At 34.7% G+C, this 18,971-nt stretch overlaps 1 protein-coding gene across 6 annotated transcripts in view; it reads left to right on the top strand.

Moving 5' to 3' along the window:
* Window positions 1–18,971, top strand: part of XPO4 (exportin 4) — a 130,518-nt gene that overhangs the window by 76,535 nt on the left and 35,012 nt on the right. For all 6 annotated transcript variants that reach the window (XM_072611693.1, XM_072611692.1, XM_072611694.1 and 3 more), the window contains 3 exons: window positions 3,632–3,744; window positions 7,263–7,420; window positions 7,650–7,824. In XM_072611693.1, coding sequence (XP_072467794.1) covers window positions 3,632–3,744; window positions 7,263–7,420; window positions 7,650–7,824 — 446 coding nt within the window. The remainder of the gene's footprint in view (window positions 1–3,631; window positions 3,745–7,262; window positions 7,421–7,649; window positions 7,825–18,971) is intronic.

Here is an 18,971-nt window from a genome sequence, read left to right as displayed (position 1 = left end):
CAAGCATTTATTAAAGGCCTACTTGTGTAGCAGACACTGTGCTAAATGCTTTACAAATATCATCTCATTTGGTCCTCACAACCCTGGGAGGTAGGTACTGTTATTCTCATTTTGCAAAGAAGGAAACTGAGAACCACAGAGATTAAGTCACTTGCCTAAGGTCACCCAGCTATTATCAGAGACAGGATTTGAATTTGGGTCTTTCTAATGCCATGGCTAGTACTTTAGCCATCTTGTTGCCTAGGTTAATGAAAATAAAGATGTAATTTCCCCCTAAGCTCACTGACCATGTCAAATCTATCTGTGGGTTTAGACCCTTAGTTAAGAATCTGTGACCTAAAAGGAAGATACTGGGTCTTTTTAGTGAAGTCTTTTGAGTGAACATAGTGGCTTTTCTTTTGCTTTGTTATTATTATTTATCATATTTATTATATGTTATGTGTTTATGTATATTTATTATATCAGTGCCCAGTATGATAACTTGATACACGCATGGATAAATACTTTTAGTCATGAAAATAAGAAAAATACATAGTGATCACATAGATTAAAGAGTAGCTATCATCTACACAAGATACTAACATCTTTCTCTCTGAAGTTTTGCTTTTGAATTGATTCATCTCAAACTACCCTCTTCAAAGTAGTCAGTGATCTCAATGGCCAAGTCTGATGACCTTTTCTCACCCCTTACCCTTCTTGACCTCTCTCTTTGTCTTTGATACTCTAGGTTATCTTCTCCTGGATACTCTTTGCTCTCAAGATTTTCATGACACTACACTCTTCTAGTTTTCCTTTCTGTCCATCTGCTTCTTTTCCGTCTCCTTTGCTGGTTCTTTATCTTTATCCTGCTCACCAGTCTCGGTAACCATAGGCATTTTGTAGGACTCTCTACTGGTACTTTTGATCTGCACTCTTGTTTTATCAGTTCTGGATTCAGTTAGCGTTTCTGTGAAGGTAATTTCAATATTTAAATATCCAACTTTCTTCTCTATTCTGAACTGTAGTTACATACTCCAACTATTTCTTGTATATTTTGAACTGTATTTCCTACAGACACTTACAAATTCAAGATGTCCATAAACAGAAGTGATTATCCCCACTTTCACCTCCAGTACCGCCCATTACCAGATTTCCCTTTTGCTATTGAATATGTCATACTTGACTTCTCACTCATTCTCTCCCCATGTATCCAGTAAATTGCTAGATTTTGTGGTTTCTATGTTTATAACATTATCTATCAACATATCCATTTCTCTTTATTCATATAACCACTTTCTGAGATCTGACCCTCATGACCTCATGCCTGGACTGTTGTAGCCTGCTAGTTGGTCTCCCTGCCTCAAGTCCTTTCCTATTCCAGTTTATTCTCTGTTCAGCTGTGAAAGTGATTTTTTTTTTTTTTAGTGTAGGTCTGATTATGTCACCCTCATGCTCAGAGAGTTCCATTGGCTACTTATCACCTCCAGGATCAAATCTAAATTCCTAGTGGCATTTAAGACTCTAACTTGACCTCTTCTTACCTTTCCAGTCTTCTTACACTTTATTCAATTCCATGCATGCCACAATCCAATTACACTGGCCTACTTGTGTTCTTTGAACACAACATTCTATCTCCTGTGTCTGTGCCTTTTTTCGACTCTCTCCAGGAAACTTAAAATGCTTTTCCCCCTTACCTCTACCTCTTAGTTTCCCTTTATTCCTTCAAGACCCAGCTCAAAGCCCACCTTCTACAGTAGGGCTTTGCCAGTTCCACTAATAATGGCTCCTTCCATCTCACTTTCAGATTACCTTCTACCTACTCTTTATTCTTGTATTTTTCTAGTTATTTTTTTACATGTGTCTCCTCCATTGAAATGTATATATACTCCTTGAGGGCAAGAACTGTGTTTACCTTTCATTGTATAACCAGTGCTTCAAATTGTGTCTGGCACTTAGTGAATACTTGATAAATGACCATCCAGTAATTCTGCTCTAACTAGAATGAAAGGAAAATAGCAATAATAAATGGCATGAACATGATAGAAGTAATTTGCTTTCAATGTATTCTGTATTTTTTCATTTGCAAAACTCTTACTGGCTTTAGGAATTATTCTTATTTTAGGAGGAGAAAAACTGAAAAACGTAAAAAGATTGGTTTTACTTCGATCTTACATTTAATCCACTTAAACTTCTATTTTTATAATAAAACTGTATTTTTAATGCTGCAAGAGAGGTACAGAAAGTAGCCTTAAACTAAAACAAATTTATGACAGGAAGTGAAAAATTATTCACTTACTTCAGTTGATATGTGATCTTAGCCATGTGGAAACTTCCTCCAGCAGGGCAGCTCCCAACACCTCTAAACACTTCCGTATCTTCCCTCTGACTTCCTTGTCTCTGCTGTCACATAAATCCATAATAGAAGAGCTGGAGACTTTCTGCAGGTACCACTGTAACGCTCAGCCTTCTTGATGGTTGTCCTTTGTTCTCCCTACTGGCCCTTCTCTTGTTTGTCAGACAGGGCTTTAGGGTTTTGGTGATACCCATAATACAATTTGAGGTGCACTTCATTGGTAATATATTCTCTACCCGCTATATCTGTGCCTTTCATTGACTCTCTTGGGGAAGCCTAAAATGCTTTGCCACCTTACCTCTACCTCTTAGTTTCGCTGTATTCCTTCAAGACTAAGCTCAAAGCCTCATGCATGAGTATCTCCATTTCTTTTTGAGTGATCTACCCATACTTTTCATTCCATCTTTCACAGCTACATAGAATGGATTAGATTGTAGGCTAGGAACAGAAGTGATTCAAGGTTGGGCACTAAACCCAGCATAGCTAGAAAGCACACAGGCCAGTCCCTAAGGTTGTGCTTCTTTCTTAAAGTAGTTTAATTAATTATAAAAATGTTATCAAGAAAGTTCTCTTCAGAAATGCCCATGAACATTCTGTGGTCAGTTCATGATCACCAGATATTTATTTTGTTATGTAGCAAATAAATACTACACATAATAATGTCATTGAATAATATTGAATACCATTAATTATGTTTTCAAACTTCTCTGCAATGATGGATGTTTTAATAGAATATTTTTTAACTGTTGTTGATTAATTTCAAATTAAAATGGACGAAATGGATTTCCAATGATGCCACATATATTTGGTTTATTCTTTCTTGGCATTTGCTCTGCATTATTTACATATTTTAGTTGATCAAATGGTTCTTACAGCTAGATTAACAGAGATACACATTTTATGTATTATGGAACTTGTCACAAAGACTGTTAAAAACAGCCAGGAAAAAACTTGTAGAAAATTATTTCCCTTGTGTAAATTTTGACACCTATTAATTGCAATTGGTGTTCTGCCTTTTGTTCCTTGCACATTAGGCATCCTATTTATCAAAAGTGAATTTATCCCTTTGGTATGTCACATAATTACGATCAAACTGTTATCTTACATGCCTATAGCATTCTTTTTTCCAGTACTTAATACCTTTTATTCCTTGGCCTCATGCATGAATTATGCAGTGTATGTGAAGAGGCTTAAACTGTTTCCATTACATTCTTTCTGAATAGATCTTGTTGTATCCAGGATATACATATTTTTTTAAACAAAGTAAGAATGTTATTGTTGACCTTGACACCAGATAACTGGGTAGACATTATATAGCTATGTTTGAATCCTCACAAAATGTGATGCTAAAGCCAACAGAGTCCTGGCGTGAGACCCTCTTGGACAGCAGAGTTATGGATCTTTTCTTTACAGTAAGTCTGATTTTTCATCTTTGATAATAAGGACTTCAGAGAAGTTACACTGAAAAATTAAATTGCTTTTGGATTTTTTCTTGAATTTGTAAGGTAGGAGATATTTTAATATGTTTGACCAATTTTTCCCAAAAAACTTTTGCACATAGTGACTTTCAGTTAGTGGAAATTACATGTAAATTTTCTTAATAAATTTATGCCATTGATATGTAATTATTACATGAAGCTTAATTCTTTTTAGAGTAATGCATATTTTGTACGTTTTATAAATGTTTCAAGTTTTAAACTACTATTATTGAGTAATTTATTTTCAATACTTCTCTTTTAAATAGGCCTTTGCATTGCACTCTGCAAATATCAAGTAAATACTACATTCCAATATTTGCTGTCTTCATACAAGTATAACACTTGAAGATGGAAAACATTTGTATTTTTTCATCTAATTTGCAATTGTAGCATAAAAGTATAAATTGAATAATTATTGGTAAAATGGACAAAATCCAAGATTTTCCCTTCTTTGTAGTTTTCCACTTTTTATATATTCCTTTTTTGTTGAATGGTCCTGTTTGATGCGATGGAACCATTGGGAGTTAAAAAAACCCACAACTGAGCATTGTAGCTTTATCTAGTTCATATTCAGCAGCTGTTGAAATGAATTCCTTATGTATATGTAAGTGTAGACATAGACCATTTTGTCATTTTGAGATTGAACATAAATCAGTTTGTATTTTTGTTTGCAATTCATAAAATAATATGCCAAAAACATGGGCAAGATTAATGGGCTAAATGTAAATAAATCTTGAATACAGTTGTCTGCCTCAACTGAAGTAAATTGTTTTAAAATGTATTAAAGTTTATATTTTTATAAAGATTTATTTCACTTGATTGAAAGTAGATACTGCTCCAGCAGTTTTTGAAAAGGTGAAAAACTTGCTGGCAGAACTCAAAACAGCTATACCAAATCTGAACAGCTGTCTAGACAAACTAAACAGCTGCTGCTGTCAGCTGTGAACTGCCTCATGCAAATAACTTTTGAGTTTGGAGGTTAACTCTTTCTTGCATAGCTATATTGACAAATCTTTAATGTTTGTAGCTAGTTATTAAGTCTACTTTAAGATGTATTTTAAATGGTTTATCTGATGAATTATGGCCTTAATTTAGTATTCTATTAGACATAAAAATTATTTCCCTAAAGACACAAACACACACTGTTAGCCTTAGCTCTGTTGAATATTTCTGAAAATAGTTTTATGCCATATTTCAACTTGAACACAAAAATTGTCATGCACTATTGTGCATGCATTCTTCAATTGTATGTCATGTTCAGCTCAGAAATTTTTTCTGATATCACGCAATTCTTCTCCTTCCTCACTCTCCCCTCTTTGTCCTTTATAATGAAAGTGGGCTATTGAAAAGAGCCCTGAATTTGAAGGTTGGAGGGCTTCAGCTTAAATCCCATCTCTGACACTTCATTACTGTGTGACTGGGTACAAGTTCCTTGAGTTCTCTAAACCTCCATTTCCTTATCTATAAAACAGAAATAATAGTAACTGCTTCACAGGATTTTAGTGAGGCTCTGGTGATATATGTACATGCATACATAGATGCATACGTACATGTATGTATGTGTGTATGTATCTCTGTGTATGTACATATGATACTTAATGAACTTTAAAACCCTGCACAACTGTCTGTTATACATTTATTTGGAGACTGGGCTAACTTTGTAATCATGTAATATGTTTGTAACTCAGCAATGAAAATATCACTTATGTTTAAATTTACAATTGCTGTTAACAGTGGAATGTAGCCTTGTAATGTCACCAGTGAAATGTAGCCTTCATGAACCCTGAATTGTTTTCTTAACCAGCCTTGACTAGAAGTGGTATTGGAAAGCAAGAATGGAAGAATTAAGGAACATATTCATTCGGTGGAAATCTGAAGTGAGGATTCAAGAAACCAAGGACTGTATTCATTGTATCCAAGTTCTAAGTTAGAACTTGGAATACGTTTTCCCATAGAAACAATGTTGTAAAGGAGATTGGGTTCCTAGGCTAGCCCATAGACATTTATCTACCCTCTTATAGGTCTAGCCAGTTTAGCAACTAAAAATGCATGTTGAATTCCAGATAATCAGTTTCAGAACAAACATTTGTAATACAGCTTATTCACTAATTGGAAACTGCGTACGTATCTTAATTTTTGTATAATAATGAATGAGGGGTTACTATATAGGTATCACCAGATGCCATAGAATGTATTTGAAAGATGTTTATGTTTCTTGAACAAAAAATTTTTTTAGTGTGCAAGAGTAGAGAAAATAATTATTAAAAACTAGAAGCTTCCAAATATATTTGGGCTTTTGAAGTATTTTTTAGTAACTATAAACTGAAGGAAGTTCAAAGATGAAGATGGAGTCAGTCATCAAGTATTTGCTGGGCAACTAACATGTGCCCAGCACTGTGCTAGGTTATCCTAAAAGATACAAAAGTAAGTATAAAATATAGTATGTGCCTTGAGGAATTTAGAGTGTAGTTGGGGAAATCTAATTAAATAGAGTGAACATACAGAAGTCAAGTGATAAATGATGACACAGACAGTTAAGAATAGTTTAGAGAAGGGAAGGAGTAACCTAATCTCTAGTAAAATATCAGCATTTTTTGCAAAACTGAAAAGTGACCATTTTTATTGTCAATAAAAGTGAATTGTGGTCAGTTTCTAACTCAAAAAGTTAGGTGCTTTTTTGGTGACATCAAGCAATTTAAGCTAAAGATACTTTGTTTTACAACATCATTATGTGACATATTTCAGGTAATTTTTAAATTACCTGAAAGTTTAAGAAATGCTAGTTTATCTAGTATATATTGGGTCTTTATAGCACTGTGGTAGTTGTTTTGGAACAGTGTTGTATGACGGAAATAAAACCTGGACAGACTTGAAATAGATTTACTCTATTAAATGTTCCTTTAAAATGGCATTGTAGTAGAGCAAAGGTGAGTTTAAAGGGAAGAGAAAATTATAGTTGTAAAATTGTGAACAGATAAATGAATTTCTAGGGATTGTAATGCATTTGTTTTTCATATCTTCACTGTTTACTTCCACTAAAGGAGCATCCATATACTCTTTATTGAACTTGATGACTAACTTTAGCAAGACTGTAGCCTAGGCATAGTTAGCATAATACAGATGACTGTCGTTATTGCTGTTTTTAGAAGGAGCAGTATGTCTGACTGGCTGGCATCTGTTTCTCTCTTTAAGACGTAACATGCTGTAGACAGTTAAATTTTCAAAATGTAGGTAGCACCTAGTGGATAGTTAGTTTGGGGATGTTTAAAATTATGGCTTATGAAGTTGGTGCATTGGAAGTTAAATAATATTTAAGTGTACTTTGATTTAGGAATTAAATACTTCATTTAAAAATAAACAGCTGCTGTGAGCTTTTTCTTGTTTGGAGAGGTAGACATGTAATTTGATAAAGAGAATTTATTTTTATGAATTGGCAGTGACTCCTTTTACAGGTACATCGTAAAATCAGAGAAGATTCAGATATGGCACAAGATTCACTCCAGTGCCTAGCCCAGTTAGCCTCTCTTCATGGACCCATCTTTCCCGATGAAGGTTCACAAGTGGATTACCTGGCACATTTCATTGAAGGGTTACTGAATACCATCAACGGGTATGTAGACTTAACTTGCCTCTTTAAACATAATGGTGATTTTAAGTCTTTTTTCATTTTCATTTTTGCAGTTAACAGGAATAAGTAACAGGTGGCTTTTTTCCTCTTGATATTTTAAAGTATGATGGCTAGCATAAAATAATTGCATTAGTCTTTGAAAATGAATAGATGGTGTGTGTGAGGGAACTTTTATTTCCTGCTCAGTGATAAATGTGTCTTTGATCTATAGAATTGAAATAGAAGACTCTGAAGCAGTGGGGATCTCCAGCATTATCAGCAATTTGATAACTGTGTTCCCTCGAAATGTTTTAACTGCCATTCCAAATGAACTCTTCTCCTCCTTTGTTAACTGCCTCACACATCTCACTTGTTCTTTTGGGCGAAGTGCTGCGTTGGAAGAAGTGGTGAGTAAACTCCTGTAAAGTAGGAGTTGCTTCTTTGATTTTTCACTGGGAAATCTGTTAGACTGTGATGGTATTTTGGAAGATGAGGACATGTCTTAAATGAGGGTTTCCGTGGCTTGTAGCCAGCCTGCTTTGTTTTCATGCACAAGTCTTTTGGCATGCATATTTTTTTACAAATTGGGACCATGAGGAATGACAAATCCATTTACAAATTGGCTTCTGAGATTCTAGTTTGAAGGTACATTAACAAATACAAAATTTAGGTCTTTAGAGCTTCAATTTTGAAGTAATTTAGTGTTTGATTAAATTTAATAAAATACTTGCACTTAAATGTTAGTAAATTTCCCTCTAAAATATTAATAGCCTATTATTATATAATAGAGCTTTCAGTTGTTACTTCAGAGTTCAGGTGTGACTTCTCTATAAAATGCTTCTAAAAGTTAAAAAGAATAATAATCTTTTTTGGTTTGTTTTTTAGAAATCCATAGTTTAGGATTTTTTGAAAATAATCCAGCTATGATTGGGTTCCCTCCCATTGTTAACATCCTTGTTTGACTTGGGTGCTGATCTCTTTAGCCAGCGTGGTCTAATGGCAGCTATTAAGTTCAACTGGTATTACAAATAAAAACATGTTAAATGTTAAGGATGTTCTTAGAAATATTTAAATACTTTTCCTCATTTTGAATTAAACGAAGCAAATCATGGTAATATAAGTAATTGATATTTTTTTCAAATTATTTTCTCATAATTTCTTATTCCTTAAAAATTAGCTTTCCTTTTACAGCTTAGTGACCATTAAAGACTTTTGTAAAAGCAAAAGAAGAAATACTTTGTGATTATGTTAAATAACTACTGGTTCACTTTTTCAGCTTAGCATTTTTTAAAAAACGAATTACATTAATGAAACTTTGTAGTTCCTTTTAACTTTTAATCATTCATGGTTTAATGTGTAGATCTGGGCATCTATTATATTTAATTCAAGGGCATTTAGGAAATATAAAAATAGTTGGAAGATAGCTTCCAAATACCAGATTTCTCTGAAGGACCAAGTTTCTGTGTAAGGAATACTTTCAAGTGAGTACTTTTTAATCTTTTTAAAATTTTGTGAAGCCCCATCAAAATTCTAATAAACATGGTATTCAAAGTATGATTCTGAGAGAAAAGGCAAAGGAATAGATAATTCTTTATGGGATGAAATGAAGGGTGGTAGTATCATTGCTTTTTTAAAAATTGTTTGTGGTTTTGAATATCTGGGGCAGAAAGTTTATTTGTTCAAAGTGGACATGAAGTGTGGCCTAAATATTCAAAGCTTGAACCCATATGCTGTTCAAATTCTGAATTAATGAAGCATACATTAATGAGATTTTAGCATAATTAACATCTCCTTTTCTTGATTTTTGCTTCCTATTCTGAAAGTGAACAGCATTTAAAGATAAACTAAGAGCTCATCTGCTTATTATTTTCTGGATTTGATTTTTTAAAATAATACTCTTTTTTCAGTTTAAAGAAATTGAGTTTCTTAATTATAGAATGTCCAACAATTTTTGTACTTAATCATCAAATTTGTCTGAACTTCAGAAAATAGAAAAATTAGTGTATTTATTTTCTGGGGAGGTCTTCTCTTACCACATATCTCCATATGACATAGGCATATTGAAGTAAAAAAACTAAAAGTTTATAGAATGATAGTCCCTGTGCTTTGGACTCTGCCTTTTTCTTTTTTTTTCATGTGTTGAAGAATAGAGGAGTGAAAAGAAGTGCAGAGAGCTGTGATGTTTTTTCAATATGAATATCTTCTAGAGCCAGCCTGATCTATTTAAGGCCTTTGGCCCATAGCAGTATACTAATTGTTTCACTCACAATCAAATAATCTCATGGTAGTCGGAGAGAAAAGTTATTTGATTGAAGTTAGGAATGAGGAATATATATCAGACTAGAAAGGAAGGGAAATACTGAGAGAACTACAAGTATTACTGAATAAGGCCACTCAATATCTGGAACTTTAGTAAAACATAAGATACAAAGTAGTGAAAGAATTTGGTGTTGTCATCCTTTATTTTATTTTAGTAGAATTTCAAGGACCTCATGCACCCATTTTTGAGCCTAACATCATTATAGGAAAGAAATCTAAATAACATTCATCCATTTCATATGATAGTATCCATGTAAAGCACAGATTTTCCAAGGGTAGAGGGAGGAATATAGTTAGAAAATGTATTTACGTTTTTTAACAAATTTGAAGAAAGGCTTTGTAGACCGGTAAATATTGACCTGTCCATTTTAGGAACAAGAGAGAATCTAGATGTCAAAAGTAAATTTGAAATTGTGTAGGCTTGTGAAAGAAAATGGGGAAGAAATGCTTGAGTTGTGTGAACACAAGATTAAGTATGTACCTCACAGTGTTGTTATGAGGATCAAATGAAATAATTTTATTTAGCAGGTGTTTATTAATGTGCTGTGCTGAGAATATAAGGACAAAAAATAGTCCCTGTTTCAAGCAGTTTGCATTCATTTTGGGATACAAGTTGTAAGTAATTTGTTGAGGGAGAATTGACTGAGAATTGAGAGTGAGGGGATTAGGTAATGTGAAGGAAGGGGCACCTGATAATGGATTGTGAAAAGCCTAAATAAAAAGGGAATGTATTTCAGGTCCAGGCATAGAATGTGACTTGTGAGAATGCCTGTAGGTAGGAGGTGGAACAGTTCAGTTTGACTAGAACATAAAAAGCAGAAAATAGTTTCCAGAAAGTAGACTGCAGCCAGATTGTGGAAATCCTTAAATGTCAGATGGTGAGGTTTGTTTTCTATACTAGAGAGAATCAGGCATTACTGAAGGTTTTAGAATAAAGGGGTGACATGGTCAGTTCTATGCCTAAGGAAGAGAATATGAAAAGCTCTTTATAAGTCTTAAAGAACGTGTACTTGTCAGCTATGACTTTTATCTCTAAAATGGGAATAATAAAATTGTACTCCTCACCATGTCATGTTCTCATGAGGACCAAATCAAATAATTTAAGTATAATTGTGTAAATGGCAGGTAATATATTTCAAGGAGAGGAATCAAATCTTTTGTGTATTCTGGTCTATGGCTATCACTTTTTTGGATACAGAGTAGGTGCTTTATAAATATTTGTGTTACCTTGAAAAATAGAATTATGTACAGAAATTATCTTTGACTAATATTTAAATCAGTCAACAAGCATTTCAGAACCTCTGCTAATGGTCCAGGCATAATGCTAGACACTAGGAATACAGATTCAAAGAATAGTCCCTACCCTGCTTCGTACTCTCTCCCTTATATTCTAAAAGAGAAAGAGTGAATGGATGTGTAAGCATATGTAGGATAAATATAAGGGTAATAAATGCAATATAGTTTGCAGGGGAGGCTCTTGCATTTGTGGAGATCAGGAAAGGCCATGTAGTTTGGAAATCAAGCTGGTTTTTTATTTTTATTTTTTTGTTTTTTTTAACATGAGTAATTTAAAGAAGTAAAAATCTCAGCTTGGAAGTACAATACAATATTACTTTAAAAAAAGTAAAAGCAGCAAAGTAAATGAAGGCATTGAAAAAGTTTACAGGGGGAAATCTTTCACACCCATAGTCCCCACCTCTGCCAAGAAGCAAGGGAGGTGCCTTCTCCTAACTTTTCTTTGGGTCTAGCTTAGTCATCATTATTTCACAACACCCGCAGTTTCAGTTATTTTGTTCTTGACCATTTAGGTTGGTTTAGGCATTGTGTGTGCTGTTTTCCTGATTCTACTTCATTTTGCTTTAATTTTTCCCATTCTTTAGTCTTCCTGTACATCTCCATATTCATCACATTTAACCTACCATAATACTCAATTAGGCAATCAATAAGGATTTATGAAGCACCTGCTCTGAGCCAGGTAGTATGATAAGCACTGGAGATACAAAGAGTTAAAAGACAATCAGTGCCCTTGAAGTTTATAGTCTACTGGAGGAGATAGCATGTAAATAAATCTATACAAAGCAAGTTACATACATGATAAAAAAGGAAATAATTAAGAGGGGAAGCACTGAAATAGAGAGAGGGTAAGGAAAGGCTTCCTGAAGAAGGTGGGTTTTTAGCTGGTATTAAAAGGATGCCAGGGATATCATTAGTGAACAGCAGGGGAGGGGAGGATGTTCTAGGTGTGGGGGACAGCCAAGGAGAATGCCTGGAGCTGAGAGATGGGTGTCTTCTTTGTGTAGCAGTGTCACTGGATCAAATAGTAATTGTCAGGTAGTAAAATGTAAGAAGACTGAAAAAGTAGGAGAGGGTTAGGTTATGAAGGACTTATGCTAAACAGAGCGTCTTATATTTGATTCTGGAAGATGTAGGAAGCCAGTGGAGTTATATTAAGTAGAGGGGTAACATGATTAGACCTGCATGAAACTCATTTTAGTGGCTGAATGGAGAATTGTTTAGAGTCAGAAGAGACTTGAGACAAGCAGACAGTGTCAAAGGCTGCAAAGAAGTCAGAAGCAAGGAGAATGATGGTTGAGAAAAAGTTCATTGGATTTACAACTAAGAGATCATTAGTAACTTTGGAGAAAACAGTTTAGGTAGAAAGATACGGTCAGAAGCAAGATTCTAAGGGGCTAAGAAGAGACTGAGAGAAAAAAATTGGAGGCATTTATTGTAGGTGACTTTTTTGAGGAATTTAGTTACAAAGGACAGAAAACAAGTAAGACAGTAGCAGGGATAGATGGATCTAGTGAGGGTTTTTCAGGAAGACGTGAGCATGTTTGTAGGAAATGAGCTAGTAGAAGAGAGAGGAAGAGGGGACAGGTGACTTGTTTAGTCATTCTCCACTCAATGGACAGTTAAAAATAATCTTAACAGATACTGTACATGGTTTACGATATTTACTTTTTATATTGCTAGACTGTTTTTACCAGATGTAGCTGAGTAGAGACATGAAGACTGGCTACATGCCTTTTTTGCACTCATTGTTCTGGAAAAATTCAGGTTTATATCATAAGTAGAAGAGATGATACAGGAGCTGTAGGGAATATGCAAATTTTTATTGGGTTTAAACAGTGAAGTATTTCATACAATATAAAAATTTTTTCTTTAAATGTTCACTGGAGAAATGGAGTACAGTTTTTGTCTCAATAGACCATCACCAGGGTTAGACATAGAATTAACAAGATGAGAGAGTCATAGAATCACAGAGCTGAAATATTTTTTAAAGATTATTTCATTCAGGAACATCTAGGCTTTTCTATATTAGTTCCTGTGGTCAGAAATTCCTAAGTGTATACACCTCAAAAATGTTAGAATATACAATAATGGTCTATTTAAGAATGTTTAATCTTATAGAAAGAATTAAGTTCATGTTATTATTATGCTTAAAACATAATTTTTTGTCAAAGGAAGTTTCCTTAATGTAGTTGTAAGATTTTCTATAACTCTTGTTATATACTTGCACTGTGCAATATTGTGTAATTTGCATTTCATTTAGTTGGTGACAGTCATAAACTGTTGCTAAAAACAAGATTAGATGTTTGGGGAAGCCATTTTTCTGGAACATAGATACGAAACTTGAGCTATACAAAATCCCTGCTTTTAAGAAAGCTTATAATGGATTTGGGACAGTCTGTTTTCAGGTATTTTTTTTTTATGTCCTTATAATGTTAGAGTTAGAATTATAGATTCAGCTGTCCTGAAATGCAGAGCACCAAATTTGAGTGAGGTAAGAGAAAGGCTCAGATTACCCTTTTTTAGACTATGCATGCTAGGTGAATCCCTGAGATGCCAGACTATTGGCTAGAGTTTCCTGAGATCAAACCACTTCTTTTAGTCCTTTCTACCTAAATGTAAATACACAATTCTGCTATGGGATAATTTTACTCTGGCTTTAGGAGACTGTACTTTACCCTTCAACAGAGCCATTTTCTCTTAGAGCTTCAGATGTAGTAGACTGTTCAGCCTAGCCATCAGACTCTCTCCTAGCTATGAGCCATTGCACACATTTTCTTCCTTGCCTGGAATGTACATGGGTTATCTTCACTCAACTTTATTAGACTCCCTCGTTCCTTCGGGGTAAAAGGAGCTGGAGAAGGAAATAGCAAACCACTTCAGTATCTTTGCCAAGAAAATCTCAAGTGGGGTTAGGAAGAGCTGGACACAACTAAAAGGTCTGAACAACAAGTTTCCTTCAATGCTTAGCTCAAATGTCATTTCCTACTATAAGGCCTTTTCTATTGTATTCTTCCCCAACCCCCATCTGTTTTTACTTCCTTCCCCTAAATTACCTTGTATTTATTTTTTATATACTTAATTTGTATATATTTCCTTCCCGAACAATGAGTTAACATTTATTAATTACGTGTTATGTACCAGGCACTGTGCTAAGCACTGGGGATACAAAAAGAGGCAAAGAGGGTCCCTGCTCTCAAAGAGCTTCCTTTAAAATACACACATCTTGAGGTCAAGGACTATTCCATTTGTTTTTCTATCTTCTTCAGCTGTCACCTAGTAAACTCTTACTAAATATTGACTTGGTTCTGATGGTTCAACAAATCCATCACAATAGCCACATTACAGGCTTCAGGTGTAACTGTAGAGTCATCACAATTAAGTCTCAGTCATGAAGGTGTACTGTGAATGAACTCATTGTGAACTGAACTAGAAGTGAAATACAGAGTTAGATCTGGCTTATAAGGTGTGCACTTTAATTTTTTTATTTGTTTTCAGTTTTCTACAATCACTTCCATATATCTTAGATTTTTTTCCCTTCCTCCTCCCTTTTCATTCCCCACTCCCTCCCCAAGACAGTGTGCAATCTTATATGGGTTCTACACATACATTCTTATTAAATACATTTTCACCCTAGTCATGTTGCATAGAAAAATTAAAATGAATGGGAGAAACCATAAAACAAAATACAACATAACACAAGAGAGAAAATGGTCTGCTTCATTCTGCTATCCAATCCATAGTTCTTTTTCTGAATGTAGATGGCATTTTGCCTCAAGTCTTTTGGGAATATTTTAGGTCCTTGCATTGCTATGAAGGACTAAGTCTACCAGAAAAATTCCTCACACACTGTGGTGGTTGTTGTATACAGAGTTCTCCTGGTTCTACTCCTTTCACTCACTATCAATTCATATAAGTTCTTCCAGGCCTCTCTGAAATCTTCCTATTAATCATTTCTTATAGCTCAGTAGTATTCCATTGCATTCGTATACCATAACCTGTTCAGCCATTCTCCTCTTGATTTCCAGTTCTTGGCCACCACAAAGAGAGCTGCTATAAACATTTTTGAACATGTGGGACCATTTCCCATTTTTATGATCTCTTTGGGATACAGTCTTAGAAGCAATATTGCTGGGTCAGAGGGTATGCACATTTTTGTAGTCCTTTGGGCATACTTCCAAATTGCTGTCCAGAATGGTTGGATGAGCTCACAGCTCCACCAACAATGAATTAGTGTTCCAACTCTCCCACATCTTCTCCAGCATTTATCATCTTCCTGTTTTATCATGTTAGCCAATCTAATAGGTGTGATGTGGTACCTCAGAGTTGTTTTGATTTACATCCCTCTAAGCAATAGTGATTTAGAGCATTTTTTCATATGGCTAGATAGCTTTGATGTCTTCTCTGAAAACTCCCTGTTCATATCCTTTGATCATTTATCAATTAGGGAATGACTTGTATTCTTGTAAATTTGACTCAGTTCTATACATATATGTTAGAAATGAAGCCTTTATCACAGACACGTTGCAAAAATTCTTTCCCAGTTATTTGCTTCCCTCCTAATCTTGGTTGCGTTGGGTTTGTTTGTGCAAAACCTTTTCAGTTTAATGTAATCAAAATTATCCATTTTGTACTTCATAATGTTCACTATCTCTTGTTTAGTCAAACGTTTCTCCATTCTTCATAAATCTGACAAATAACACTGTTCCTTGCTCCCCTAATTTGTTTATAGTATCAGTCTTTATACCTAGATCATGTATCCATTTGTACTTTATTCTTGTGTACGATGTCAGGCATTGGTCTATGCCCAGTTTCCACCACACTGTTATCCAGTTTTCCCAGCAATTTTTGTCAGACAGTGAGTTCTTATCCCAGAAGCTGGGGTTCTTGGATTTATCAAACAGTAGATTGCTATATTCAGTGACCACTGTGTCTTGCGTACCGAACCTCTTCCACTGATCTACCCTTCTATTTCTTAGCCAGTACGAACTGGTTTTGATGATTGCAAGGTGTGCGCTTTAAAAATGTGAATGATGATTTCTGAGGTTCCTCTTGGCGCAGTGCCAGTGGTAAAAATGTCGGGACACTAGCTTTATACCTTGTTTACTTGTTCTCTACTTTGGCACCCATCTTACAGTTTGCTGCCTCTAGAAAAAATTGTAAGTATTAGTTTTGATTGCTACATATTTTGAAATTCTCAAGAAGAATAAAAGTATCCTAAATCAAGGCTAGATTAAGTAACTTATTTTGACAATTTCAGTTCAAATTACATTTTTCTTCTATAGATAAACAATTATTTTGTCAAAGAAAGTCTTTTTTAAAAGTCCTCTATCTCCAGAGTGTTTCTGATAAACTGCAGTGCTTAATTACTTCTACTCAGTTTGGGGTGCAGGGTATACTGTCAGCTGAATAGTAAAGTGACTAGTATTTAGGTACTTCAGAATTTAACCTAGTAGAAGATTTAATTGTTTTTTAAAGTCATCCCTGAAATTTTTTATCACACTTGTTAAAATTTTTTGTAAACTTTAAAGCCCTATATAACTGTCAGCTTAATTATAGAAAGAATGGAATATTCCTGGTTTCTTATAATAACCACAGAACTTGTAGCAGATTTGGAATATGTTTCTTATAGTAAATTTTTTTATACTGTGAAAATACTTGTTGCATGAAAGCTGCCATGATTTACATATATGTGAAGACAAATGATCTGTAAACAAATTAAAATGCAAATTGTTTATACACCAAATATTTCATGAAAAGTCATTAAAAATAACCAACAAACTACTTGTTCACTTGTGTAAAAGCTTTGCTCAAAGGAAATGGTCAAAAAAAATTTGAAATTATTTGTCAGCATTGAAACTTAGATGTTAATATAATAATTTCTTAAATTCTACCTACTCTTGCTTCCCAAATAGAATAAAACAGGGTTCATATCTTATAGATTTGAATCCCCCTACCACATTCACTCTGGCTGTATGCCTGATGCTACTCTGTATAGGGTCACAGAACATTTATCTGGAGCCTCCCTATTCAGCTCTCTGCCCATCCTAATAGGTTGGTTTCTGGTAATTGGCCAGGAGTGGTATGCTATCTGAGATTGGGGCCCAGTTTCTTGTGAAAGAGAACACACACTATACTCCATCTCTCATCTTCATACCTTTGCACTGGTTGTACCCCATACCTGAATGCACTTCTTCTCATTTTCACCTTATATAATACTTCTCTTCCTTCAAGAAACAGACTCATGTAGCAAGCAGTGTGAGGTTTTTTTGTGTGTGTGAAGAACAGCAAGAAGGCCATTAAAGAGACAGACAGATAAGACAGTCTGCTAAGTGTTAGAAATACAAATACAAGCAAACAAGATAGTGCCTACCTTTAAGGAATTTACTTTCTCATGTAGGAAGACATACACAAAGGGGAGTTAGAAAGCTGGAGTGGGAGGTGAGGAAGGGAATACTGTGGACAAAGCTAGGAAATGGCTAGACTATAAAGCAAGGAAAGAAGAGTAATATATAATAAGTTTAGAAAGGCAGATGGGAGTCAGGTTATGAAGGACTTTAAATATTCAGATGTTAAACAGAGGCATTTTTATTTGATTTTAGAACCAATAGGAAAGTCACTGAAGTATACTTAATTGAATCATGTAGCCAGACCTGCACTTTAGGAAAATTACTTTGGCAACTATATAAAGAATGAACTGGAGTAGGGAAAGACTTGTGTCAGAAACATCAACCAGAAATCAGTAGTCCAGGTTATTAGTGCCCAAAGAGGTTTGGCAACTTTGTTAAGTGGAAGGAAGGGGATGGATTTACAAGAAATGTTATGGAGGTAGAAATGATAGAAATTGTTGATTGTTGGCATGTGTGTGAGGTAAGATAGAGTGAGGAAACTGAAAAAATGGTGATGTTAACAATAGACAGAGAAGTGTTTATGTAAGGAGATACATAGAAGCACCATCTGCATGAAACCTTTCTTGATTCCTCCATTGCTAGCATCCTCTCTTCTGAACTGTTAATCAATAAACTTTCTTAAAATGCACCCAGACATGCACACTCACAGGATTTTTAAGATTGGAGTTTTAGGGGCAGGTAAGGGATGCAGTGGATAGAGTGCTGAAAACTCAGTCTACTCTCAGACACTTACTTAATCTTTGCCTGCCTCAGTTTCCTCATTTATAAAGCAGGGATCATACTAGCACCTATGTCACAGGGTTTTCGTGAGGATCAACTGAGATAATATCTATTCAGCATTTTTAGCTCAGTACCTGGCATATAATAGGTGCTTAATAAATGTTTACTATTTCTTTTTCCTTTTCTATAAGGAACCTTTAGAAGTCCTCTAGTTCAACCCATTATTATATGGATGAGAAACCTGAGGCTCACAGCAGTGAAATTACTTGCTTAAGTGTGTACTAGAGAAAATTGGATAAAATGATCACTGAGATTCCTTCAGCCTCTAAATCTGTGGTGTTGTTTTTATTACCTTTTATTAAAAAAAAAAAAGGTAATACTTGCTATGGACTAATTTATCATCATTAAAGTAATGCTCAGGCTTAGCTAGAATTTGGTTCATTTATGGCACATAATGAAAGGTACCAGCATGATATAGTATAGATCTTTAGCTCACATTAGCTATGTGACTATCACCTAGTTTTGAACCTCTTGTTGCCACTCGGCTTTTAAAGACTAAAGGTATTGAGAAGTTGCCAGTCTGCAGTATTTGGTATTCTATTCTGAAGGAGTTTACACCCCACAGGTTCCCCTCACCAGTAAAATCCAAGGTCTCCAGGCAGGAAGCAAAAAGGAACTCCATCCCCATAATGACTGCTGATGGTGAGATCCCAGATTGTGTTAATCTGATCCTTGGGACTCAGGATTCTTTAGAACTGAAAAGGACCTCCAGAATCAAAAAGTCCAAATTATTCCTTCTACAGATGAGAAAA

This window comes from Notamacropus eugenii, chromosome 5 (assembly GCF_028372415.1).
Source record: "Notamacropus eugenii isolate mMacEug1 chromosome 5, mMacEug1.pri_v2, whole genome shotgun sequence".
NCBI lineage: Eukaryota > Metazoa > Chordata > Mammalia > Diprotodontia > Macropodidae > Notamacropus > Notamacropus eugenii.
Note: the sequence above shows the minus strand (reverse complement) of the source record. Positions and strands in the feature narration are given on the sequence as shown.